The sequence below is a fragment of the Balaenoptera borealis genome, assembly GCF_965194805.1.
Source record: "Balaenoptera borealis genome assembly, chromosome: 19".
Lineage (NCBI taxonomy): Eukaryota > Metazoa > Chordata > Mammalia > Artiodactyla > Balaenopteridae > Balaenoptera > Balaenoptera borealis.
Window position 1 is genome coordinate 32,953,628 of NC_138878.1, and position 27,751 is coordinate 32,981,378.

The 27,751-nt window shown below is 44.7% G+C and overlaps 2 protein-coding genes and 1 long non-coding RNA gene across 8 annotated transcripts in view; 1 reads left to right on the forward strand and 2 right to left on the reverse strand.

Annotated features, from left to right (window-relative positions):
- ADCY7 (adenylate cyclase 7) overlaps positions 1 to 7,907 on the reverse strand; it is a 59,389-nt gene extending 51,482 nt beyond the window's left edge. The window contains exon 1 of one of the 3 annotated variants that reach the window (XM_082366619.1): positions 7,715 to 7,907. The gene's annotated coding sequence lies outside the window, so the exon portion shown is untranslated. Of the gene's footprint in view, positions 1 to 6,937; positions 7,026 to 7,714 lie in introns of those variants that run through there. The other 2 variants (XM_082366614.1, XM_082366615.1) reach the window with 2 other exon arrangements.
- Positions 1 to 27,751, forward strand: part of LOC309616285 — a 409,627-nt gene that overhangs the window by 181,768 nt on the left and 200,108 nt on the right. The gene's annotated exons all lie outside the window — the stretch shown is intronic.
- The window catches only part of TENT4B (terminal nucleotidyltransferase 4B), a 63,465-nt gene continuing 56,104 nt past the window's right edge, over positions 20,391 to 27,751 (reverse strand). The window contains exons 8-12 of one of the 4 annotated variants that reach the window (XM_082366654.1): positions 26,571 to 26,697; positions 26,366 to 26,469; positions 26,083 to 26,129; positions 24,217 to 24,381; positions 20,391 to 23,029 (exon numbers count right to left, since the gene is read on the reverse strand). In XM_082366654.1, coding sequence (XP_082222780.1) covers positions 22,853 to 23,029; positions 24,217 to 24,381; positions 26,083 to 26,129; positions 26,366 to 26,469; positions 26,571 to 26,697 — 620 coding nt within the window. In that variant the 3' untranslated portion in view covers positions 20,391 to 22,852. Of the gene's footprint in view, positions 23,030 to 24,216; positions 24,382 to 26,082; positions 26,271 to 26,365; positions 26,470 to 26,570; positions 26,698 to 27,751 lie in introns of all 4 variants that reach the window. The other 3 variants (XM_082366653.1, XM_082366656.1, XM_082366655.1) reach the window with 3 other exon arrangements.

Below are 27,751 nucleotides of genomic sequence, written 5' to 3' on the forward strand. Positions count from 1 at the left end.
CGACTGGGAGGGGTGGGTGCGCTCTCAGCCTGAACCCCGAGCACAGGCAGAGACGCCCCCAGGCCCCTCTGCGGAAGCACAGGAGGCTGCAAGAATGCAGGCCCCACCGTCGCGTACCAGCCTGGAGCAGCGGCCACCTTCTCCTTCGCCTCCACCTCCACCCAACTCCCGCACAGGAGCTTAAAGGCTTCCACTACCAGCCTGGGCGGCGGCATCTTAACCCCTCTCCTGGCAAAGCCCTCCGGTGGGAGCCCCTCCCCGTCGCATCCTCTGACCGCAAAGCAGTCTACCGGGGGAGTGGGGCGCCCAGGACCTCCACGCCTGCAGACACGGCCCAACCGCAAACCTGCATCCAGTCTGCAGTGACACAAACCCTACAGAAAATAATCCCCAGTGTGTACAAAGACTTACTTATGGGCTACTTAGCGCAGTGAGCTAACTGCAAAAATACTGGAAAAAACCCTAAATGTCCAGCAATAGGGGACAGAGAAAATCAACCAGGGCTCCTAGTGCACCAACTGCTGGAGCGGGCCTGATACGTGTCTGAGAACTCCAGCAACTCCACTCCCAAAGCCTGGGGGCAAGCAGGACAGACACAGTAAGAAATGTTCTGATGCTCATTTTTTTTTTCTTGTCATATGTTTAAAAAAACAAACAAGAAATCCTCTGGAAAGACGTACACCAATACACTAATAGGTTACATTAATGGGTACAGATTCTGGTTTTTCTCCCCACTTTACTGCTTAGGTTTTCTGATTTTTTAGTAATAAGTGTGAATTAGTTGGGTAATTAACACAAAATTCAAGCCATTTGAAAATAAAAAATGAGCTGACCTTCTCCTCCTCCCCAGGAATGCTGCTCAGTCTTGGCCCAGGAGGCAGAAGTTGCCTGGCTGTGGGACTTTCTCAAGGCCTCACGGCCTCTCTGGGCCTCAGCTTCCCCATCTGACACCAAATCCACCAAGTGAGCTCTTCCCACCTCCTCACAGAGCCTGTTCCCTCCTCTGTGAGATAGGTACCATAAGGCACACCCACAAGGCCACATACACGACACCTGCCTAGCCTCCCCGCCCCCACTCCCTGTGGACTGGTGCCCTCATTTCCAGCCTTTGCTCACTCCTCTGCCTCTTGGGCACCTGGTGACCCTACACCCAGCGTCGTGGGGAACCAGGGGCGTCAGAGGCCAAGCGTGGACTGAAACAATCCCCACGACCACACCCCCAGATCGCCACCTGCTCGAGGCTGACATGGTAGCCCCTCCAGTCCTCTGACCTCCCTCCAGGAAGGTGGTATAGCCCCGATTTACAGAGAAAGAACCAGAGACTCAGAGAAGAGAAATAACCGCCCATCTATACATACCAAACCAAGATGAAGACTGCAGCCTGGGGGCCCTTCTGAGAGTTCCTCCTACACCCTCCTCGTGGGCTATCAGCAAACCACCCTGTACCCTTTCTGGAGAGCCAGGCGCACTGCTTAGGGCTGCGGGCAGGACCAAGGGAAGATGAGGAACATGGTAGGACACACCAGGCTGGAGCCACAAAACTTCCGGCTCCTCCTCCTCCTCCTCCCCTGCAGCCCCCCAGCCCCTCTCCACACAGCTGGTAGGTGCTCAGGTATAGGCTGAGCAAAGGAGGTGCAATGCTGCACCCTCTGGCTGGAGGAGCAGGTGGGCGGAGGGGAGAACCCAAGGCGGGGCATCAGGAGGGAAGGGAAGAACCCAAGCCTTGGCCTGGCACCCTGGGATCAGGTGTACAATGGCACTCTCCCAGGACAGCAAACTCAGAGCCCCCAGAGATCAGATGGGACATCAACCAGTGACGCTGGCTGGCTGGCTGGCTGGCTGGGGACTAGGGTAAACTGGAGGCCCAAGCTCTGTGTAAAGAGAAGCTGCTGCCGAGCTTCAGCCAGTAGCTGCCACAAAGGAATGTGGTCAGTGTTGCAAGCCTTCTGAGTTATCAAAGGAAATCAGAAATCTGGGTTTTTACAGAAACAGACTCACAGACATAGAAAACAAACTCATGGTTCCCAAAGAGGAAAGGGTGGGGGGGTGGATAAACTAGGAGTATGCGATTAACAGATACACACTACTGTATATAAAATAAACAACAAGGATTTATTGCATAGCACAAGGAACTATATTCAATATTTTGTAATCATCTATAATGAAAAGAATCTGAAAAATATGTATTTTTTAAAAATTTATATATATATAATTACATATATATAACTGAAAAAAAAAGAAATCTGGGGTTTTTTTTACATAAAATCTCATGGTTGCAGATGCTGGCAATTAATCCAAAATAAATTTTAAGCAGTTCTCCTATCAGTGCTCTGGACTCACTGCTGTGTGGCCCTGAGCAAACCACTTAACCTCTTTGGGCTTCAACTGTCATCTGTAAAGTGGAAAAATAACACAGGGTATTGTGACAATGAAGTAAGACAAAGACAAAGATGTATACTTTGTCCATATTAATGATAACAAAAAGCAACACTAACAATAACAGCTAATGTTCAGGGAGTGTGAGGCACTGTTCTAAGTAACATCAGTTAATGTCATTTCATTCATACTATTAGATAGGCATTTTTTTTAACTGTATTTTGAAACAGTTTCAAACTTTCAGAAAAGTTAGATGAAAGCTACAAAGAACTCTCCTATACTTTAATTCATATTTGCCTATTTGCACCATTTTGTCTCACTTTCTTTATTATCTGTCTATACATATGTTTCTCTTTAATATTTGAGAGTGGTTTGCTTATACGGTGAGCCTCTACCCCTAAATACTTCACTCCATGTTTCTTAAGAACAAGGACCAATATAGTTATCAGGTCATTTAACACTGATACACTACTTTAATCTATAGTCCATATCCAGTTTCATCAGCTGTCCTAATAATGTCCTTTATGTAATTTTTTTCAGCCCAGGTTCACATACTCCAATTGGTTGCCACGTCACTTTGGTCTCTTTTAATCTGGAACTGTTCCTGGTTTTTGAGATAAGTAGTCTTATTCTGTCTCCATTTTATAGATGAGAAACTGAAGCTCAGAGAGGTTGAAGCACCTGCCCAAAGTCACACAGCTAGGAAATGTTGAGCTTGGACTCAAGCTCAAGAGCTTCCCTCCAGAGCCTGTGTTCTTGTCCTCCAGGCATAAAAGCTTGCAAATAATAGCCTTTGTTGTTAATAACTGAAAACAGCGGCTCCCTCTGTAAACAGGTGGATGGCTGCTCATAGCCACCTCACTCAGCAGGTGGTCATTAACTGAAGGGGTGGCCTCCTGTGCACACACTGGCTGGACCTCCTGCTGCCAGCTCCCCACACTTGGCAATGGCCCTGGCCCAAGGCCCACCACCCCACCCTGTGGGGCCCCATTTAGCTCCCTCTATACAAGCTGGGCAGTGGAGAGCTGGAGGGGACCACAGCTCCTACCTTGCTTTTTCCCCCTCTCAAAGTGACAGTCCAGGTACAAATGCCCATGTCCCAAAATCAGAGCAAGGCAAATACCCCAGGGACAGAGCCTGAAGTCAAAAGGGCCCTCAGACCATGTCCCTGACCCACAGACAACCAGACTGAAGGGGACCCCTGAGGTCAGTTGTCCAAGAGGGGGCTGAGCACATCCTAAGACACATGACAGAGTTGCACTGGAGAGAAGGGATTATAGGAAGAAGGAAGGGCTGGAGATGGGAGTGGAGCTCTCGCAGCAAGGACTCAGGACTCCAGGGCGTCACGCAGCCTGTGTTACATGCAAAGAAGACCAGGAGGCTGTGGGCTGATCCCGCAAACTCAGCTTCCTCAGGGAGGACCCACATGGATGTGGACTTGTCCACTCTTCTCTGGCCAAAGTCCCTACCCCCAATTCCAACCTAGGCCGGGCAGCATCAGCTTAGAAAACCACTCTCTTTGGTTCCCAGATGGGTGTGGCTCAGGGCCTGGAAGCTGCCACCAACCTTGCCTCCATCACCTCGAGCTCTTGCCCACCCACCAGCTAGGCCCCATCAGATAGCTCTCCAACAGTTGGCAGTGAGCCACAAATACCAGCAGACTCGCAGTGGGAGAGGCAACACTGTCAACAAGAAGTTTGCAACTTCTGCCTGAGTTCCAGGCCATTCTGGAGACTAATTTGTGCTGAAATACCTCAAAGTCCTGGGACCTTCCCTTTGGATGCCCTATTAAATTCGGAAGTTTACCGACCTCACCTGCAAACCCAATTCCAAGTTTCAGAAGCAGAACAGCTCTTGAAAATTTTCCAGAACAAACAAAAATGGAATAGTTTTGCTTTTCTTCTTCATTGTAGACAATTTTGAAAATACAGAAAGCATGAAGAAATAAGAAAATGACCGATCGACAAACTCCCCCAAAGATATCACAATGAAGACCCCTCCGTCCATCCTTCTAGTGCACAGACTGGCCTGCCTGCTCTGTGAGCCTCTCTCTACAGAGGTGTTTGGGGTCAAGGTGCAACCACTCTGTCGCCCCTATTGGCAGGGTGCAGGGACCACGCCTAACTCGCTTTTCTGCCTCCTACCAGGGCAGGCCAGTCGAGGCTCCCTTGCTGGAGTTAGCCACGGAGGCAACATAAGCCATTATCCCTCCATTAGCAGTCCCTTTGAGCCCAGCTGCAGAGGAAGGGAATCCAAGAGGTGAAGTCAGCAGCAAAGTCCAGAGCATCTCCTGGTAAGGAGTAGGAACAGGAGGAAGAGAGAGGTGGGCAGGTAGGTGGGCAGGCAATGTGTTTTACCCTTGAGGGGGATTTAATGGGCTCACTTAAGACTGCCTGCTGGGGTGGGATCAGGCTCCCAATGGGTACTTAGTCAGACTCCACCAGAACCAGGCCAGAACAGGATGGGAAGACCAGAAGGCCAGGCCCTAGCCCCCTCTCCAGGCCTAACTTGCTACAAGACCTTCAAGGACTTCAGCTTTCCCACCCATAAATGGTGTTCATCATTCTGGCCCTAACTCACGGGATCAAACGGTACAAGGGACATGCCATGGCTTTGTAAGCCATCGGGCCTCAGAAACTGGAACTCTCCCACCTCTTCCTGCCTTCCTCCATAAAAGGCCCAAGAGAAACCGCTCTCAAAAGCCCAAGGGCAGGGCTTCCCTGTTGGCGCAGTGGTTGAGAATCTGCCTGCCGATGCGGGGGACGCGGGTTCGAGCCCTGGTCTGGGAGGATCCCGCGTGCTGTGGAGCGGCTGGGCCCGTGCGCCACAACTACTGAGCCTGCGCGTCTGGAGCCTGTGCTCCACAACAAGAGGGCCGTGATGGTGAGGGGCCCGCGCACCGCGATGAAGAGTGGCCCCCACTTGCCACAACTAGGGAAAGCCCTCACACAGAAGCGGGGACCCAGCACAGCCATAAATAAATAAATAAATAAATAAATAAATAAAATTTAAAAAAAAAAAAAAAAAAGCCCAAGGGCATCAAGGGCTGAGGAAGGAGACCCAGCCTCTGAGGATCCCAAACATTCAGCACTGGGGGAGGCAGCTCCAAGTCACCCTGTGGACCCAACTCCACGCCCCAGACCCAGCTGGCCACTCCTGAGGGGCTTCCTCACTACACTGGGGGTCTGCCCCCATAGCTCCAGGTCCACAGCGGGACACACTCACCTCTCCTAGGAGGGCACCTGCCCACGTGTGAAAGCGGTGATTGACTGAATGCCAGAGGCCCTCATCTCTGAGCCCAAAGCCCCAGCCTGCCAAGTCCCCTCAGCCTCACGCCCTGAGACCATTGCAGTCCTGCTGGTCATTCATTCGTTCATTCATTCATTCATGCTTCCGTTGACCATCATCCTGGACCAGGTCTGAGAAGGCTTCAGCAAGCAATGAGGGCCCTGAACCTAAGGCCAGTCCAGATCTGGCCATTCCAGGCACAGCCTAACCACCAAGGGCACCTGTGGTCCTCACCTTAAAGGCTCTACTTCTAGTGAAAGGGCCCAAACTCTCATTTTCCAGCTCTGGCTCTGGGACTCAGAAAGAACATGAATTCTTTGCCTTTGAGGAAGGGGACCCAAGATATACACCAGGAGAGAGAACAACTCCAGCCCACACTGAGAAAGGCTCCATCATCTCACCCCCAACCAGGGATGGTTACCATGCCGTTTGCGTAAAAGGGTAGGTTTCGGGAGTGTCCCAGTGGGGACGCAAGCCAGAGCAAATGCCTCACCGGCTCTCCCATCCACACACCGCCCCCTTTAACTGGTGAGGTGTCCTGCTCACTGTGGCTGTGACTGGACTGCTTCCAACCCCAAGCCGTTGTCTTGCCCTCACCTGAGCCTTCTCCCTTTGAGTTATTTTTTACTTTAAACAGACCATGTTGACCCTCCTGGGGCCCCTGCCTTGCCTGAGTCTGAGAAACCTGACAAAACCAGCCCCTCTTTTTACCATCATAAGCCAATGGGCGTTCCAACAGAGTGGTCGGAGCGTGCCAGACCCAGGGGGGACGCAGAGCCATGTCCCTCAGTAAGGTCTCAGTCTTGTCATCTGGAAAGTGGGGTTGGGCCCCAGTTCCTGCGCTGAGGTCCTATGTGGGACACGTCTCCCCGCAGTGCCTGAGCGAGGGGGCATCTGAGAAGACCCACCCCAAGCTTGGGCCAGAGAAAGAGCAAGACCGGGGAACGGGGCGGGGGCGGCCCCGCGGGGCGGGGGAAGGGGGGAGACGGCCGGCCCCGCGCCTCTCCCCGGCTCCCGAGGCCCGGGAAGGCAGGCCGAGCGAGGGGCCCGGCTGCTGCCGCCCCCGCCCACACCCACCCCTCCGCCCGGGTGCTGCCCGGCGGGCGAACAACGAGGAAGCCGCAGACGCCCCCCACGCCGCCGCCCTGCCACGCGGGGGTCCAAGGACCCGGCCGGCGGGCGCGTCCCCAGGCCCCGAGCCGCGGAGCGCGCCCCCTCGGCCCGGCCCGCCCGCCGCGCCTTTCCCCGCCAGGGCCGTCCGGACCGCGCTCACCTGCCGCCGCCGCCGCCGCCGCCGCCGCCGCCGCCCCGCTCCTGCGCCGGCCGTCGCCGCCGCCGTCACCGCCGCCGCCGCCGCCCGAGTGGGCGCGCCGCCGCGGGCGGGATCGGGCTGTGCGGGCGGGGGCGGCGGAGCGGCCGCAGGCGCCCCCCGCTGGCCGCCCGACCCAGCCCGGAGCTCCGGGCCCCGGGCCCCGCGGCCGGGAGGGAGGGAGGCCCCGACGCCCCGACCCCCATTCGGGCGCCGCGTGCCGCCACCCTGCTCGGTTTTCACCAGAAACGCTGAAAACGCACAAGCATCCCACAGCCGCCGCCCGCCTTCCCACGCGGGTGTGGGAGCGAGCGGCCAGGCACCCTCGGAACGTGAGCAGGAAACAAAACCTTTTCAAAACACATTCTCTTCCTCAAAGCCACGCACGTGTTTGGACGCGCCAGGTGCGGCCCCACCCCCAGAGGAAAACACTTTCTAGCAAATTCTTTCAGCTGTTTCTGCCCCAGATTCCCATCCCACCCCCACCAGTAACGCCGTTTCTAGAAGGACCCATGGACTGTGGTCTAGTGCCCTCCTGCCACGATGAGGGAAACTAGTCGAAACCTACTGTCTCACTCAGGCCTTAAACTCCCTAGGGGTCCGAGGCGGGAGCTGCCGCAGCACCCGCGAGAGTCAGCCCTTTATTGACCTTCTTCTCTGGCACCAGGAAGACCAAGACCGCTTCAGAAAGTAGTTGTCCTCAGAAAGTAGGTGCCGTAACCTCGTCGTGACCCCACTCACCGCTGCCTACAACCCGGCTGAGGCCCCAGAGCTGGCAGCAAAAAAATCTTGTCCTGTTTCCGAGGAACCCAGGCTGGGAGAACAAGAAAGCCCTCCTCTGAGTCACCACTGGGAGGGACAAAGGAGGCTGACTGAAGGGGTAATCAAGACCAGGAGGCGTTTAACTCATAGTCCTGCATGAGATTCTCCCTTCCCACTTGTCCAAAGCACCCTTATGCCCACCGTGGAATCCCGAGGCTCCCACTTTGCTGAGAGGAATCACGTGAGCATCTGTTATACCCATTTCTCCGGTCCAACCTCAGAGGCCAGAGCCCCACAGGAAAGATTCCTGGGAATCTGCAGTTTAACGAGCCCCCAGGTGATCCTATGAGAAGCAGGTTGATGAACTCTGGTCTACTTGGGACCCTGTGGTGGAATCCTGGAGCCAGGTACCAGAGCTTACTCCAGGGGGAAGAGACCCTGGATGTGTCACAGCCTTGACCCTGCAGTGGGCCTAGAACCCAGCCCAGAGGCCACCTACTTTGGAACTATTATGAGGAATCAGATGATGGGACGCTGGAAGGTGAACATCTGATTTCCATTCCAGATGGCAGGAGGGACGATCCCAGCTGAAACGTCTGTCCTCAGCAGCAAGCCCTCCCTGGTTCCCTGGAGACTGGTCAGGCACCTCCTTGGGCTCCCACAGCCTCTGGGTGTCCAGACAGTGGCCCTTGGCCCTCTAGGCTGGAGCCCTGGTGCGGTCACTGCTGCTTCCCGAGGGCTCACAGGGGAAGGTCTTCCCAGCTGCTGGGACTTCCCTCCGCAGGAAATGGGAAGCCCTGCAGTGCGCAAGATGGTGGGCACACCTAATGCTCAGCAGAGCTGACTTGGGAGCTGTGCCTGCCTACCTCCTGCAGCCCTTCACCCTCAACCACCCAGGAAGTCAGGGAACCCACCTGTTTGCCCCAAGGCCTCAAGAACAGTGAGTGTCTCAGCCCCGCAGCAGTGTGTTCTGCTGCGTGAGGTCAGCCCTGGAGAGTGAGGTGGAGCCCTGGGCATGGGATGGCCCAGTTGGGGCTTGCTCTCAGCTATCTCCCTCCATTGGCCTCTCCATGCGGGGCGCTAGAAGCCTTATGCCCTTCGTGATGTGTGGGGGGCGGGGAGCAACGCTATGATTTCCCACCCTGTTGTGTGTGTCATCTTTATGCAGCTCTGTGACCAACTCTCTTGACAGCGAACAGGAAAGCAGAGCCAGAGAAAGTGAGTTAAACATGATGCTTGCAAAAGTACTCGCCATGAACTGCCAGAATAGCTCCATCACCCCATCAGTGCTGTGGTCACCTCAGTGGCAGTCACCTCCTTGCATACTCAGTCCTCAGTCAGTGATTCTCAAACTATAGCCAGCATGAGAATCGCCCAGAGGCCTGGTGAAAACACACCCTGACGGGCCCCACTTCGAATACCTGATGCAGCAGGTCTGGCATGGCCACCAGGAGTTTTACCTTCTACCCAGCTCCCAGGTGACGCCAATGCTGTTGGTCCTCAGGCCAGCCTGTGTAGCAAGGCTCTAAGGCACTGGTCTCCAAATATGGTTGGATCCTATTCCCAGAGATTCTGATCCTGGGGTAGGTCTGCGAATATGCATTATTAAAAAGCCCATAGTGGGGCTTCCCTGGTGGCGCAGTGGTTGAGAATCTGCCTGCCAATGCAGGGGACACGGGTTCGAGCCCTGGTCTGGGAAGATCCCACATGCCGCGGAGCAACTAGGCCCGTGAGCCACAATTACTGAGCCTGCGCGTCTGGAGCCTGTGCTCCGCAACAAGAGAGGCCGCGATAGTAAGAGTCCCGCGCACCGCGATGAAGAGTGGCCCCCACTTGCCGCAATTAGAGAAAGCCCTCGCACAGAAATGAAGACCCAACACAGCCAAAAATAATAAATAAATAAATAATTTAAAAAAAAAAAAAAGCCCATAGTGAGTTTAGTTCATGACGAGGATGGCACTTGAAATCAGAAAGGGAAGGAATAGCTCCTTCAATCCATAGTGTTGAATTGGCTACCACTGAGGCAAAACTATTAGAAAGCACCTCACACCATACTAAAACAGCAGTAACAACAACAGTCAACCAATAGAATCAGATCTTTGTGTATGAAAACAAACCTTATAAAAGAAGATACTTTAGTAATTTTGGAGTGTACAAGTCTGCATAGGAAATCAAATCCACACTAAAGGGCTGCAGTTAAAAGCTGAACGTCTCTCTCCAGGTGAGGGGTCTCCAAATGTCCACATCGAGTATGTTTGTGATTTTAATTATCCACTGTGTTGAAAACCTCCAGAGCACGTTTGTCTGAAGATTCCCTCATTAACTGCGCCAGGGACAGAGTCCCCCGTGGAGGGCCAGCATCTGCCGCCAGAAAACCATCAGCATTTGTTGCCTGAATGAATTTCTGTGGTAGGCAACAGTTCAGGGGCCTTGATTCTCTTGGGTAGGGAGAAGATTCAAAAACCTAAAATAAATCACTACAATGGAAGCTATGATTTGCTTATCTCAGCAAACTCAACCCTTCTCTTTATCAGGCCAAGCAGGACAGCATGCCAAGTTGGTGCTTGTCATTGCGGTCCTGGTACAACTTCTTCACTCATCACCACGTGGACCCGCGTTAGTCTTCCCAGCCAGATGGTCCTTGTCACTTACCGCTAAGGAAGAAGGAGCTTTCTTCTTGCCCCCTCACTCCCCCGAGTAGCACTTGTCATGGACAGGTGTTCTTTGAGTACCTGTGGATGGGCCATGCAGCTATCGATTTTTAATTAGAAAGGGGATATGTACGTCACAGTAGAAAAATGAAACAATCCAAAGATATGAAGGATTGGAAATCTATCCTCTCCTTCATGCCACTCCCTGAGAGAATTGACTCTCAAGGCTTGGGATATATTCTTTCTACACCCTTCTCCTTGGCAACCCAATTTTACGTTAGAAAACTCACCAGATTAAATCATTAGGCTGTACACCTTAAACTTATACAGTGCTGTAGGTCAGTTGTATCTCAATAAAATTGGGGGGGAACAATGGTCAGAAAAGATGGTGGACTAAACCCGCTATCTACTCCTGCTGCCTCCTTACACCTACTAAAACAACAATGAAAGGATTTTTTTAAGGCCCATAAAAATGAAGAGAATGAGAGGACAAGTAAAGAGCACAAATTTGGAAGGTAGAAAGCAGATGGACCAGTGGTACTGACTTGGCAGACACAAGAAACTGAATCATCCACTGGCAGTTGGGAAGTAAGACTCAATCCCAGTTATACTGGGGTAAGCTCCAAAGTCTCAGAAAGTAGAAGTGCTGGGTATCTCAGGAAGCAAGGTAGAGCTCAAGTAAAGAAGGTAGGTTGAAAACCTAAGAAGCAATTAAGAGGGCCAGTCTCTCCCCCACCCCCGACTACCACCACCCAGCTGAGTACCCCTCCCCAGGCAAGCAGAAATCTGCAGGGTTTTTCTCTAGAAAAGCTAAAATAGTCTCTGGATTGGACCACACCAAGCCCAGCTGTGGGAAAAGAGAAATTTAAAGGGCAAATTTATACAGGAAGCTGAGACATACCCCGCCCCAAGCCAGCCCTCTTCTCCACTCAGCTAGTCCCAGGGTGTTGGCAGCCAGACCATTACCCCCAGGCTGGAGGGATTCTCTGGGGAACCCCTGAAGATCCTCTCCTCACCCCCATCAAGCCTGATCACCCTGAGAGAAGCACACAGCTGGCTGCCACACTGAGTCCAGAGCTTCCCACGAGCTTGTTATGCCCCGTTCTTACACATGTGCAGGCAACCAGAAGACATCAGGAATCCGAGGAAAGCCTCTAACCCAAGAAAACAGAGTCCAAGACAGCAAGAGGGGGAAAAAAGTTCACAGAGACTATACAGGCAGACAGTAACTGTATCATTAATATCTTCAGAGATTCAAAAAATACATTGTAACCATGAAAACGAATAGGGTACTATTTTTTGACAAGGAACATCTGAGAAAAAAAAAAGAATCCTCAAATGAAAACATGATAGCAGAAATGAAAAGCCAACAGAAGCTTTGGGAGATAAAGTTGAATAAAAAGTCAGAGATGGAAAATAGGGAAGAAGAGATAAGAAAACGAGAGATCGGTCCAGGAGACACAATATCAGAATAATTGTGGAGTTCCTGAGAAAACAGAGGAAAGGAAGATAAGAATTCAAGATTTCCCAGTACTAAAGGTCATGCGGTGTCAGATCAGAAGGGCCTGTACTAACTAATGCCCCAGTACAAGTGACAGAAATAGAACCACCAAATTTCCATAGTAGTGAAATTTCAGACCACTGGGAACCAAAGAGAAGTTCTTAAACGTTTCAAGAGAAAAAAAAAGAAAACAAACAAACAAAAGGTTACAACTAGCTTTTCTCACAACAACAGTGGGAGTGATGAAAGAATGCTTTCAAATCCTGGAGGAAATATGTTTTCCAACCTAGAATTCCATACCCAGCCAAACTATCAGTTGAGCATAAATGAAGAACAAAGACATTTTCAGGTGTTTACTGTCTGTGCACCCTTTTCCAGGGTACTGGAATGTGTGCTAAGGAAAGGAGAGAGTTTATCAAAAAGAGGGAAACAGGGGATACAGAGAGCAGGACCTGCAACACAGGATACGTGATAGGAATGTCCAGGTGGAGGTTGGACAGACCAGGGTGACGTGTGCACAGGCACAGCAGGCCAGAAGCTCCAGGAGAGATGCCTCTGATGCACCTGAGCATTTAGAGAGGCTTAGAAAATTGGCAGAGTTTAAGGTGAATTAATGTGGAAAACTAAAAACAAAAAACTCCAGGAAAAACAAAAAAACTTGTGCAGAAAAGGGAGTCATATTATCATCCAGCTCAATGGATAAGAACAGCATCTACACAGTCACGATAATGCAACCACTGTATATTCTGCTAAGCAAAATTCAATATAACTGTGTTGGGAGGTTGGGGCACAGAAGTTTGGGGTTGGTGGGAAGTCAACACACTATTTCAAGAACAAAAAATCAAGAAGTGTATTAGAGGTATATTATTTAGAGACAAGGAGGTAAACACTCCACCCCCCAAAAAAGTGGGGAGGGAGAAAGCAGAGGGAGGGAATGGGAGACAAACTTTTAGAACTATTGGTTTTAAACTATAACACCTGTCCCTATCCACCTGCTTTTCACTTCCTTGGCAGGGCCCCCTCATGCCAGCCTTGGTGCCTTACGCACCCCTATCTCCATAGGCTGTTCTGTGTCGCCTTTTCCCCTTCACTTGGGTCTTCCTGTGGAGATGTCTTGCCTACTTACGTGAAAGCACTGTTTTCCTGAATTGGATTTTAAAAAACAAAGATGCATGATGTAATCACCTTTCAACTATTTTGAGTGCTTGCACAAAACCACATTCCTAAAGATACCTGCTGAGTGATTTAAGTACAAAAGTGGTTTGCAACCCACATTGAGCAATAGCTCTTTTGAATATTGATTGACACACCATTTGATTAGGCCACTTGATACTTTTAACCCTCTCCTTTCCCTTCATTTTCATGTTGGCATTAAACACTGACATTTTTATCTCTGATGGGTTTCTCTTCAACGTTTTAATCCTGTGTTTTCAAGTTGGAGTTAGTTACTCGCTTTAGAAACACACGTATAACACAAATTTATGCTATTTCCCAAAATAGATTATTTCACATATTAATTTGGATTGTTGACGAAAAAATTTAATAGTCAATCTAAGAAAGAAATGGTAAATTTTACTCGGGCCAAACAGGATTATAACCCAGGAGACAGGCTCTCAGAGAGCTCTGAGAACTGTTCTGAAGAGGTAAGTGGCAAAGTCCAGTAGAGATGTGATTTTGGCAAAGGGCGTATGTGCAACCAAGCACACATCTTGGTAGACGGTCGCTGCTAGCCACAAGGAACAAACATCTTAGCTAATGGTTTTCTAAGTATGGGAAGATGCAAGAAACTGGGTTCGTAAAACTTTCTCCTGAAAATATCTAACTCTCTGAGGGCCAGTCTCTCAGTCTTCTCAGAGCACAAAGTGACTCACCTGATCTTCACGTTGAACTCCTTTCAGGGTGTACTGGGGGTCAGCAGCTGCGGTGGCTAAGGACTGGATGGTGGGCAACATTCTTCATTGTACAATCCCTTGCCTTTTGGTCTTAATTTTGACCAAGTTTTGGGAGGCGTTTCGTCACCAATTTGTCCCATGATGCCAAGAATGTTCGTTCCCCGGTCAGGCAAGGATTTCGTTGATAGGCCACTCAATTTGCTATTGCTGGACTAGGCCCTCTTAACAGTAGCCAAAAGCCTCTGGACCACCTGTCTTACTAGTCTGTTATGGTCCAGGAAAGTTCCCTCTTCCCACATTTAGAGTTACACTCTTACAATCATTATCTTACATATTTGATCAATTGTTTCAAGTTGCCTAATCATCATTAATTTTATCTGAGGCTAGTCACACATTGCCAATGCAAGAAACAGTAATCTTGTAAAATAGGCAGAATACAAGTAACATAGCTAGTAACATTAATAAGGTCATAAGTATTTAAGAACTTCTATTAGGTGCAGCCCAGTATATCCCCAGGTCATCTGACCAGTCTGTTCTGCACCAATTGCTATCTTTAAGGGAAATGATATATTGGCATTGTACAGAAAGTTCACCAAAGATGTCTGCGTGTACAAGGTTATTATGACCCCTTACAGGATAGAGAAAGGAATGTTATCTTCTAAGGAGTTACATGGCTGGTACCAGAAGGAGAAAAATTGATCTTTATGGTTGAGCAGGTATTTCTGCCCTTGGGGAGGTCTCATTAATGCATAATGCAGATGCACAATGCACACCAGAGGGGAGGGAGGAGGCCCAAACAGGCAGAGAAAATTTTTATTTTTAAATTGTCTTGCCATAAAATATGAATTTTTATTTCATCGGCGTTTTTTTTTTTAATTAATTAATTAATTTTTGGCTGCGTTGGGTCTTCGTTTCTGTGTGTGGGCTTTCTCTAGTTGCGGCAAGCGGGGGCCACTCTTCATCGCGGTGCGCGGGCCTCTCACTATCGCGGCCTCTCTTGTTGCGGAGCACAGGCTCCAGACGCGCAGGCTCAGTAATTGTGGCTCACGGGCCTAGTTGCTCCGCGGCATGTGGGATCTTCCCAGACCAGGGCTCGAACCCGTGTCCCCTGCATTGGCAGGCGGATTCTCAACCACTGCGCCACCAGGGAAGCCTCATCGGCGTTTTTAAATGGTTTTCTTAGACAAGCAAGAAGTATAAAGCATTTTTCCTATAAAGTGAAAGATGGTCCCAATTTAAAAGTCAAAGTTGTTGCGTTCCTAAGCTAACCCGGTAAATACAGAACATCGCAGCCCAGACTTTACTGAATGCTAATGAACACAGATTGCAGCAAAAATTCTACAATGGCAGCCTAAGAAAGTGATTTCAAGCAAAGTATCTCCTTAGAAAATGAAAGCTTCTAAAGAGTAGGGAGATCACCATCTGGAATTTCCGACAGCTACTGTTCATCCTTTCTCCAACAAATTTTTCCAGCAGATTTTCCCAATAAAATCCAAGGCAGTTTTCTGCCTACTCTTGACCCAAATAGCTGGATCCCTTTTCTTGCCAGAGTTCCCTCTCTTGGCTCACTGTATGATTCATTCTACTCTAAGACAGATAACTTATTTCTGGAGAGAATTTTGCGGTTGTTGCTGCTACAGTCACTGAATAGTCTTAAAAGATTAAGTTAGGGGACAGGTGGGGGGAAAATGATCAATAAAACTAATGTTTTTTATCAGTTTTGCCAAGGGCAATTTTTTACGTGGAAGTACAGAAAAAAAGGAGCAGGGTGTAGTTTCAGATGACCATGTTGCATTTATAACATTTAAATCCTAGTAAAAATATCCAAAAGCAACTCATGAAAATTCACCTAAAAGATAAAACTGGGGGAATCTTTTTTTTTTTTCTTCTCAGTAAAAGTTCAGAAGAAAAAAGCCATCAAACAGCAACACTTTATAAAACCCCTATTCAAGTCGAGCTTAAAAGCTGGACATTTCATAAGCGCTTATTAGCTTATAAGAGCCTTGGGGTATCTGACATGTGAATTTACCAAAGCTACTTGCAAGCTAACGTCAGCATACAAAAAGGAACAGAGTAGATCTGTATGTGCACTGACATGGAAAGATCTCTCTATATGGTAGGGGATTTGCAGAATACTATAGAATGATACCACTTATGTAAAAGGGGAAATGACCCCTCTGAAATTAAATTTGTGCAGATATGTTTATGTGTGAAAATGCATTTCTTTTTAAATCTTAAAGTATACATCCCAAAATATTAAAGAAGCTGGCTCTAACATTAAGGGATTAAGAGGGTGAAGGGTAACTAACTCCTTTTATGTAGCTATTTACAAATTACGTTTCTTCACAATGGAACATACATTCACGTATTTGTTGAGAAATTAAGTAAATTCACTGTGTCTGGGTGTATGGACAAAATCATCCTGTATATTCAATTTATTTTCTAATTTACTTTGAGAAATTTCTGGGATGCTATTTAACAGGATTATACTTTATTGCTTTTTAAAAGAGAACATTTCCAGTAACTGGAGTGGGCAGTCTGGATTTACCAGCCAGTTGCCTACAGATTGCTGAGCTACTCTTCACCCAGAACCAAGCTTTGTAGTTATCCTGAAGCAAACTACTCAGGATTTTCCCCACCACCACTCAGTTGCGTTCCAGGCAAGCACCACTGGTCCATGCCATAGGACTGCCAGTTCTCTCCCTGGGTGAGCATAATTCTGAACACATGCTTTAGTTGCACTTGATTATTAACCCTGCTTCTCTCTGTTCCTTGGAGAACCTAACATTTTCATTACTCTATTGTTAAGAGTCTGTGTAATCTGCTCCACTGAACAAATGGTATCTCAATTTCTTAGTACAGCAAGCACAACCCCTTACATTAGAGCAAAGAGTAAAACTGGGTTGGTACTTGCAAATATCCAGATTTGAGGGAGTCCGTCCCCACAGTCTTGCAATGGCTATGGGGAGGCCAAAAGGCTATCTTTGGCTAGGACATGGGCAAAAGAAGAAAAAAAAAGCATCTTCAAGCATCTTCCTCTCCACTGCTGGCATTTAAAAAAATGAAAACCCACAGAAATGCTATCTGTACAGATAGACGAAAACCTCTTACCAGTCTAAATTGGGCCGTCCTTAGAATTACAAGATAATTTCTTTTTAAAGTAGCTATTCCAGTCTTACATAAAGGCTCATACCAGAGGTTATGAAGATAAATCAAAGCACAAAGCCTTTATTGAATTGCAGATTATGAATAATAAACCCAATGGTAAGCACTGGGGGCAGATGTGTGCAGAAATGCAATTTATAAAATTTTTAAGGCAAACAATTGATATCTTTGAAGAAATCATTGTTAGCTTAAAAAAAAATAAAGCTTCCAGATGTGCAACTCATTCAGAGCATTCAGGGTAACTGGTGCCCAGTGATATGACCTCAGGAAATGTCGAAATTTCATAAATCATTTGTATCAAATCTCTTTTTCTGGTAAATTCCTTACTGCCTCTGCAGTGGTAACTAGACAAGATTGCAAAGCTTTCAAGATGATTCAAGCCTCCAGCACCTCACAGGAGTCCGCATTTCTTAGCACAGAAGGCAATGCTAATCAAAGAAGGAAATAAATAAAAGGTTATTAAAAACAAACACAGGTTCATCAAACTGCTAAATACATGTATCTACGTATATTCCACTAAAAAAAAAAATGTTTATCTCAATAGTCCTTCACATTTCATATCCAGAAGCTACACTGGCTGCCACCTATCTTCTCATCTTTAACACCATGCGATAAGACGGTGCTTTTTAGTAGTGAGTACAGTGTGAAGACTCTGATACTTGTAACAAGTCTTTGAATTATTTTAGGATTACAGGACTTTCAAAAAGAGTTTTTAAAAAAAAAGTGACTGGAAGTTTCAGTTATGTAAAAATCAGAGGGAGGGGATCTTAAATTTCAGAGATTATGTTTAGGGACAAAGAGACATGCTGTGATAAGCCGCAACCAAATATAAAAGGTAATATGAAATGATTTAGGGAACAGCTATGAATTGCACAGAACCCAAGCGGAAAGCTGAAGATAAATTTAAACTCAAAGAAAGTGGCTGATAACCAAAAATCTCATTCTCTTCAAAAAGTACGGCTGACTAATCCATAAGAGACAAGGACTAAATTTCACCAAGTTACTGGCTTTATAGTATGCCTCTCCCGGGCCTCTTTCTTCTCCCCTCCCCACCCACCCCACCAGTGGGTAACGACCAGCTTGTTTTACTTCATAATCTTTCGTTACCGCAGCATCTTTAAGATAAAACAACACTCCTAACAAATTCATCCAGACTGTTTCCTTAGGGGAGACCTTCCCTGTAATCAGGACACGTAGAAGCTGCTGCAATGAAAAGAAGCCATGGCTGTGTGGAACCAAAAGGACTTAAATTAAAATGCAAAATTAAGATGATGCGCAAATACCAATCAACACGTTCGCTGAAATACACAAAATAAGAGAACACCTGACTTCTCTGTTAGCATCTGTTCTTATTGACATGGCTAACATGTCTCTCAGTAAATCCAGGAGATACCTCAAGTGGTTTAGCCATCAAAGGGGATGCACTATCTCCATCTCTCTGGTTCAGCCTCTTTCTAAAGTGTTACCTCCTTCAGGCTAGTAGACTATGGACTAGGTTAAACTTAAACTTAATAAAGCACATACTCAAGCAGAAAATATAAAGGCCAAATACTCAGAAAAAAACAAAAACAAAAACCCAACCTGACATGAGTAGAACAAACATTAGCACATTAGCAGTTTATGAGCTAAAAGCTGTCCTTAAGTAAATATTTAACTCTGGATATAAAACAGATCAGCAGACTTTATAAGCAATTCCTTTGGTTAATAATTTTGTCAGCATTCAATGTATACAGACATTTAGTTCATTCTCTTTGAAGAAAAAGTGTTGCTTAAGGTGTAAAGTCAAGACAGCTCACAAGAAGATGGTCGAGAAAAAGGCGTCTGGGTGATGTAGGGTTTTCAAGTCATGCAAATACTCTCTGGAGTAAAATCTGGCTTGTTTCTTAGTTATGGTAACCATCAAGTAACATATTAAAATTCGTTCTTTAACATTATCCCACCCATAAATGTTCTGACAAAATTGCAGGCAGTTAAGAGTCTTGAGGTTTAGAAACTGAGACAAGGTAAAGACACCACTTGCAAAGAATTACTTACACGTATCTTTGATCCCACTTCAATGCTACATCATCCTCTCTCTACACATTTCACTAGATGTCACTGATGAAAATTAGGATAAAGAGTAACTATTAACTATAACTTTCCTACTCAGGTTTAATAGAGTCATTTATTGAATACTCTGCTCACAAAATACGAGAATGTTGCTTTCCACTAATTCAAACACTTTAATGAGAGTAAGAACTGATGGATAAGCATAAACTCTTCTGATTATTAATTTTGACATTTTAATATTTATCTCAGCAAAATTGGGAATATTTTTTATACTTTACCATTTAATGCTTGAAAAGTTAATTGAGAAGCAACCAATTTCCTATCAACATTCCAAGTTAGTGACTGAAACACTAAGAAATCAACAGCGTGTGATAATTGAGGGAACTGATTGGTTTCTAACTTTAGATCGATATTAAAGTTGAGAAGATATGCCATGAACAATAAAAATATCAGCAAAACTTATCAATAATACCCATGGTGATTCCTAGGGATTTCTACAGAGCAACTTAAAAAACTACGTCCTAGTCATCGGGGAGGTCTTCGCAATGAATACACGTCACAGCGATAGGGTCCTGCGGCTCAGAGCAGCCATACTCTCTTGTGACCCACCTACAGTTCAGAACCCCCAAACACTAGGCCATAGGTTAAGGCAATGAAAAGAAAACACAAGGAGATTTAAGACTCCAGAGGAAAAAAGGCTATTAAAAATGCTCTCCCTACCTCACGTGTTTTGCTCTGTGAAGACTTTATCCAGGAATATCTGGAGCCAAAGCAAATGACCTAAATATTAAACCTAAATATTAATGAGAGGCTCAAAATGCAAGGAAAGATAAAACACTCAAAACAGGACAAAAATATAATATGGTCAACTGGTGAAGACTGGAGGGCGACCACACGTAAAACCAGTGGATCCCACAGATCAAAGCTCGATTTGCAAGCCACGTGCAACATCTCCTTACAAATCAAAGACACTAAAAACTGGGCACCTTCACGGACACCTTAAAAATGGAAGAAAAAATGCATTTACCTTTATCATCAAAGCATAACCACTCAGGTTTTGTGCTGACACCTCTTTGACCCATCAGCACCTCTAAAAACCAGTATTTTGAAAAGTTTATTATGACTTTTTAAGGAGCTTCCACACCAACCAGGTACACGCACGCCACTGCCAGAGAAATGTCACCACAGTGAGGCAGGATTTGTAAAACCCCATTCTACAAGTACTAGCAAAGGAAGGTTATGACTCATGGATATGGATGGACTATAATATTTAAATGGCATGTTTCTGACATATTCACAAAATCTTTATAGAAAGTATTTAAACTCAGAAAAGAAAAAAGACGGGAGTCAAATACAGAGATGAGATGTACAAAACAAATGAGCAGGCAAACTAAAAGTTCTTGAAAGTATTTTACTTCAGGTTGAAAAATGAACAGCTTCCACACCGTTCATTGCAAGATACACAGTATTCACGAATACAATGCTGGTCATTTGAGGAAATGTACACACCTCAATTTCTCCTTCATGCTTTTCTTTTAGAAAGATACTGTTTACCAAAAAGAAACGTCAGCAGTACAGGAAAAACTATTTTCCCAATAAATTTACGAAAACCTAAGATTCCCAATGGAATCAAGATTATCTTCCCGCTACCACCACCTTAATATAATCACATGCTTATTGAAACACTAATATCTGCACCCTAAGAGTACATTTACTTTCAACAATGAGGGTGATTCTTTAAAAAAAAACTTCAGTGTGGTAAATGTAACATGGATCTCTGCAAGTATTAAGTGTCTGAAATAGGCAGCTAATACTGGATTTAATATTATTTTATAAATAATTGTTCCCTTAGCAGTAAACATAAGTCTACACATTCACAATAGTCCTAGAAAATAAATACTGTGATTATGCACAATATGTTATGACAAACTAGTTTCAAAAAAACAGAAGCTCAACATCTTGATAAAAATTCTGATCAGAATAAAATGTGACTCTAAAATTTAAAACATTGTCAAAATAACATCACATTTAAAATCTTCCACGGTTTACACAAGTATTATGAACTTCCAGTTCTGGAACACATTTTTTTGCTGTGAATTAAAATACGAACTTATTGAAAACTGTTAATTTCAGTGATGACATCAGTTTTGGTCTTATTTTAGCATTATTTTCTTTATAAAAAGTTGCACTAAGTGTCCATTAATGGTCTGATTGGTCTTCAGTATTTCATAAATGTATATAAAAGAAATTCCTAAAAGCCAATAGTACTTTATATGTATATATTTATAAAAGAATCTCATCTCAGAAATGGCTGTAATTAACAGAGCCAGACATACTGATGCTAAACATGAGTGTTCACCTTGAAAGGAAGCATTTTCAGAAACATCACTTACATTCTATTAAATATTCCCAACCGAGTTTCATACTCAACATGTGATGAATAACAGAATTATACATCTCATTTGCACTCAAAACTGACCACAACCAAAATTTACAGTATGATTGAAACAAGCCAATGTTTAAAAAAGTTTTAATTAAAGATAACAATTCCATGAAAGGAGAGGATAAAGAATGGGATGACAAGAAGTTATTTGGTCTTAATAAGGCAATACAAAATAGATCCATTATCAAAGACCATTTAATTTTTAAAGATCAACAATACCAAAAGCATAAAGTGGAGTATAAGAAAATAGTTTTTTATAAGTATGATTTAATTAAAGCTGTTTACAGTTATTCTCTCCCACAGTAGTTTAGCATGAATTTAAAAAAGAATAAGAGATGAGAAAAACAAGCACACGCAGCACACAGGGTTAGAGGAGCCAGCATGCAACGTCTGTGGAACTCGAGGTTTCACTGCAACAGGAATGGGACCAGACGTGGGTGGCCTTTTTTTTTTTTTTCCTATTAGGAAGAAAAAAAAAAAAAAAAAAAAAGACTGCAAAGGAAACAAACACAAAGTCATGTAATTGCCCATTGCCCAAGACGACAGCACTATAGAAAACAGTCGCAAGTTAATTCTTAGAGATGACTAGAGATTTTTCAGTGTTTACACAAAAGTACATAGTACATTTTTTTTTTTTTTTTTTTTTTTTACAAAATAAAGTAAACGTCATTTGCCACCATAACCTTTTCTTTAGAGAGGAAAATTTTTGCAGCAGGTCACAAGGGTTCTATTAAGTCATTTCAATGTTGAGGAAACAAATTGAGTAATAGAACTAATCACTTCCCTATAGATGGATGTTAAGATGACAATTCAGATTATTTTTCAAACTAATCCTGAGAAAAATCTGTTTACAATTTAAACAGTAATGTTATGTAAAAAGTATTAACAAATCCACTATTACAAATATCAATTTCCTATATGGTCATCTATATATACACACAATAAAATGGTAAATATATGCAAAAATATTAAAAAAAAAAAAAACATGCACAGATCACTTTCCCCTTTGAAATCTGGACTTCCTATAAGATACCTGTGTTTTCCTTCCCCACCCCATCCTCTGAAATTGTTTCTTGTTTCTATCACCCTACCCGCTGAATACTATTCCCTATAACTCTGCATAAAGCCAATGAGAAATAGATTTATTTTACATTCAAGCTTTAAATCTTAAAATGACCCTGTTATAGCATATGACTTATCAAATGAGCAGCCTTTTTTTTCCCCTTTTTTGCTTGCTTTTTGTTTTTGCAGTTGTCAGTCTTCATGATCCATTCCGTGGCGAGCTGGGAAAAAACGCAGTTGCTAAATCAACGTCTGAACAGTGTAAGGCTCCCGAATGTCTCCCAGGAGTCCCTATCCAACTGTCCTGAGCATGAGATCATTGCACACAGAAGACAGTCCATCGTACAACGCCGACTATCTACAAAGGTCTGAGAGGGGGGCGTCCCTCTTGTGTTTCCTCTTTTTGCCATGGTAATACTGATTATTTGATTTGCCTTGATGTTGTTTGTTTGTCATCAAGGAACCATGGCTTGTTTGGGTTGTACCTTGGAAGCCTTTGCTGGAAGAACGAAAGAGCCTTGTTGATCCAGGCTGCAGAGAAGGAAAGCGGTCAAAAAGACATCAGTATTGCAGATTCAACAGAGCACTTGCTAAGACCTGCCTCGGGGAGCTTTCATAACTAGGAATATGCTGACTTTATCTAGCAGGCAGAAAACGATGCTACAGGGGTTAACTCTCTCGGGCCCTAAAACTTTTAAATATCAAAAAACATAGACCACTTCTTCTGTTAAGAAGAAGCCCTGTCTTCTTAACAGAGTATATGGAATGTAAGGCTTTTCTTAAGGAACCTATCAACCAGTACACCACATAACAAATGGCATTACTGGAAGAAGCTGTCAGACATGCAGGTGTGTTGCCAGGTCAGGGGTCACCACAGCTGGCCACTCCTTTCCTGCTATCACGTGTCACTTTAACTGCCATTTCTAAACGAGTCTGTGTTTGGTGCACATGACTATAGGTAAAGTGGATTCTGCGAGTCAAGTCACACATGAGGTGACTGACATTAACAGTCAATCTGTACTGCCAATTAACAGTCAATCTGTACTGCCAAGGGGCCTTCCCCAGGGTCCCTGATGTACTGGGAGAGGGTGTGATGGCCTTAGGCCAGATTCTAGTACGAAATGACTTCTTCTCCTCATTTTGATTCATTACTCATGATGAATAAAATTTCAGGCAACTGAAAAACTTACAATAGAGTGTCTCTGTGGCCTTTTTAAGTCAAAGCTAAAGCTAATCAGCGGACCATGGCTGACTGCTGTCTGATCAGTTCAACACAGGCAACTAGGTATTGAATTTTAAAATAAAAAAGGATATGTTATTCCCAGATGTGCACAACACTGCAATGAGGTCATGCAAAAACTTCACGTGAGTTTACTTCAAGTACAGCTGAAACTTTTTACAACTTGAAGCAATTTTTTTTTATGCTGAATCTGTAATAAGGTGGGTTGGCCGGGACATCTTATAAGGACCAGGTGCTAGATTCCCACAAAGGTTTATGCTACAATGGTGTCTCACAAAGATCCTCAGGACGTCCTGTTACTAGAAGCACTGTCATGCTTTGGCACCTCTTAGAACAAAATATGTTTGTTTTTTAACCTAGAAGCTTTCTTTAAACGCATAATGTGTATGGATACATAGGTATGTATGTATATGCATGTACAAAACTCTAAATATTCTATACTGAATACTAAACAATCAAAAACACAAATTCCACACACCTGGGATTTGTTGGTGCTGTTGGATATGTTAGTGGTCTGGGTGCTCTGCATTTTCCCGCCTGCCTGAGAGGACTCCAAGGACACATCCTGCGACCCTACCCGGTTCCCAGTGGACGGGCGGCAGAGCAGCTGTTTCGGGGTTTTGCACGGTGTCGCATCGGAATCCTAACACAAGTCACATGAATTATAATGTGACACAGTAATAATTTAGACATTCAATAGTAAGAAAGGAAAACAACTTCAGCTAAGCACTCTCTGGACTAAGTCTAATAAATATTTGGGAGTTAAAGGAAGCACACTGAGGAATTTATAAAATTAACTGCTTAAGTTTTCTTCCAAACATCTAAAGTGGCTTATTCTATCAGAGGGTTTCTGTTCATTGTTAAATCCACTGCCCACGCCTGACCTTGTTAATCGGCCTTGACGGAGCTCATAGAGGTCCAAGTTTATTTGCATTTTTATTTACAGAAAATGAACCATGGTATAGTGGAACGAGCACGGTAAAGAGTGAGGACCTAGGTCCCAGTCCCTGATTCAATGTCTTCAACCAAATACAAAACAGTCACTTTACAAAGCTCAGTCTCTCAGAGTCTGCGATGACAGATCAGTGCTCCCTCCAACTAAACACACCGAGTGGATCAGACTTCCCAGACACACTGGTCTGAGCCCACCTGTTTCTGGGCTGCTCGGGCCATGACTGCTACTCTTTCCTCAGCTCTACCCTTCGCCCTCACACTCTGCCCAGCATTTCAGAGACACATACTCTCAGTCCCTAAGGCTCCCTTCTCGAGGCCGTGTCTGCTTTCGCCCCTCTGTGTCTGTGACATCTAGCTCAGCGTTCTGTCCTCCACAGCTCTGCTCTAGGAACCAGAACTGCACACCGGTAGATCCTGCATGTGAGTATTTATGACTCCATTACGATAAATGGTCATCGTCGACAACAAAAAACTACCCCTCTTCCATATTTAGATTATTTTATGTTATACACTTAATGAAGCCAATAAAGCCCATTTTATTAATAGATCTTGATTTTAAGTAAACTCAGGATAAGACAGAAAGTAGATTAGGGATTTCCAGAGCACAGGGGGAGAGAAGAAATTAGGGACTGCTAATAGGTTTGTTTTTGGGGTGATGGAAATGTCCTGGAATTAGATAGTGGTATAGCTGCACAATATTATAAATATGCTAAAAAAAAAAACGCTGAAGTTGTACATTTCTTAATGGTGAACAAGAGAGTATATATCCCATTTATATAAAATTTTGAAACAGACAAAACTAATCTATGGTATTAGAAAATCGTAACGGTGGTTACCTCTGAGGGTAAGATTGGGAATTTACTTGAAAACATCATGAGGGAACTCTTTGGAGTGATGGTAATAGTCTATATCTTGTTAGGATTTGGGGTTACACATGTGTATGCATTTGTTAAAATTTAGTAAATGTATAATTAAGATTTCCTTATACGTTAATTTTATATCAAAAGAAAAAACCAGACAAACACTGAACTGTGGTTAATGATGAGCACACAACAGTACTTGGTGGGAAGTGTGCTAATGTCTGCAATACTTTGAAATGTATCAAAGAATAAGATGAACTGGTGAATGAAGGGACAGCTCTGTGATAAGCCAGTAAAATGTTAATGGTAGAATCTAGTGGTGGTGTATATAGATGTTCACTAAAATCCTTTCACTTTTGGCTGTATGCTTGAAAATTTGAACACCATGTTGAGAAAAAGTACAATCATAAAGTTATTAAAATTTCCCAGGGACAAATAAGAAAATGAGCTAGCCTTGGCTCTCTAGATAGAGTTACCCCCAGCAGAACTCCTAAGGGTCTAGGTTTAGAAAACGAGGTCTTCATACTTACGACGTCACTAGAGCTGGACTGTGTAGCAGAAGAGGAAGACACTGGACCTGATGAAGAGTTTGAAGAGTGTTTACTAACAGATTCCGAAGTTTTACTTCTACATTTTCCAAGGGCTTCATTTTCTTCAGATAGATTATTATTACATTTATCTAACTGCTGAGTATCTACTATCAAGGTAACACCATTTCCTGAAAGAGTGGCAAAAGATTGGAAAACGTTTCTTCCCATTAAGCACACACAACACAGAAAAGCCTCTAATACTCAATCGATGAAAAACTCTTACCGTTGCATGAAGGCTCAGGCCTATTCTGCAAGCCCCACTGCTTTGATATCCAATCTCTATATGTGGCAACTTCATCTGTTACTCTAATTATTCTACCTAATATGCTGCAAGTGTTTAAAAAAAAAAGAGGGGAGGTACATTAATTTGAAGATAAGAAGCCACAACCAATTTTGACCCAATGGGCTGATTTTAGTTAAACTTTTACCTCTCCGTTTCGTTGTTGGGATAGTACTTTGCTATTGGCGATACAGCGTGACTCAGAACAACGTAGGCATAATCAAAGGCCTGTTTCACTTGCATGGCCCCATATGAACTCCTTCCAACATCATTACCTTTAAAAGAAATATATACATAAGATATTAAAACCTACCGTGGCTTAATATGAACTAAATGTTTGTGAGCCCTCTTCTGGGAGAGCAAGGGCACTCACTATCCTGCTAGAGCTGCACTCAGAATCTGAGCTGTCAGTCGGTCCCACAGCTCCCCAGACTCTATAAACGTGTGCATCACGCATAAATATGTTCTTATGGCATATAAATTGCCTAAATGTCTTCTGGCCCAACAGGACTATCCCATACACAGTCATGCAAATAAAAGAAGTAACTGCCTGTTTTTCCCTAAGAGGGAAACCAAGCTAAATTATAAATACTTATTTTTTGCTTGGTAGGTATACAGACATCTCCTGCACTAAATTATAAGCTCCTAAAAAGCAAGGACCATCTTGCTGAAAAAACCTTTGTGTCCTTTATGTAGGGTAGGCTCCCAGTGAACATTTATTTCCTCAATGAATAAACACAGAACTTTTTTTTTTTTTTTTTTTTTGCCGCACTGTGCGGCATATGGAATCCTAGTTCCCCGACCAGGGATCGAACCTGAGCCCCCTACATTGGAAGCGCGGAGTCTTAACCACTGGACCGCCAGGGAAGTCACCACACAGAACTATTAATGTTTATAAGATGGCTCATCAAGCCAGAAAAGGGCTCCTAGGCAACTACTCTCTCAACTCTCTTTCCTTACTCATTTTCAAGGCCAATACATTAAAGCAAATGACTAAAAGCATTTCCATTGAAGTCCGATAACACGGACTCTAAATATTTTACAATTATATCAGGAAAAAACATTGCCCAGAAAAACTAGGATACAAGCAAGCAAACACAGCATCATGAAAGCACAGGAGGAATTCATTTTCTGCTCACTTTTAAGCCAACATAAAGCTGGAAAAAGCACAGGGAGACTACGCAAAATTAAAGAGGTAAGAAGGGGTCCAAAGGGAAACTAAACTATCTCTTGGTACCCTTTTTCTCAGGAATTCTGAGACATATGAGCGTGCTCACTCCCTCTAAGGACCTCAAAATCCTCACTTAAAGCGCCAGCTGACAACTGGTT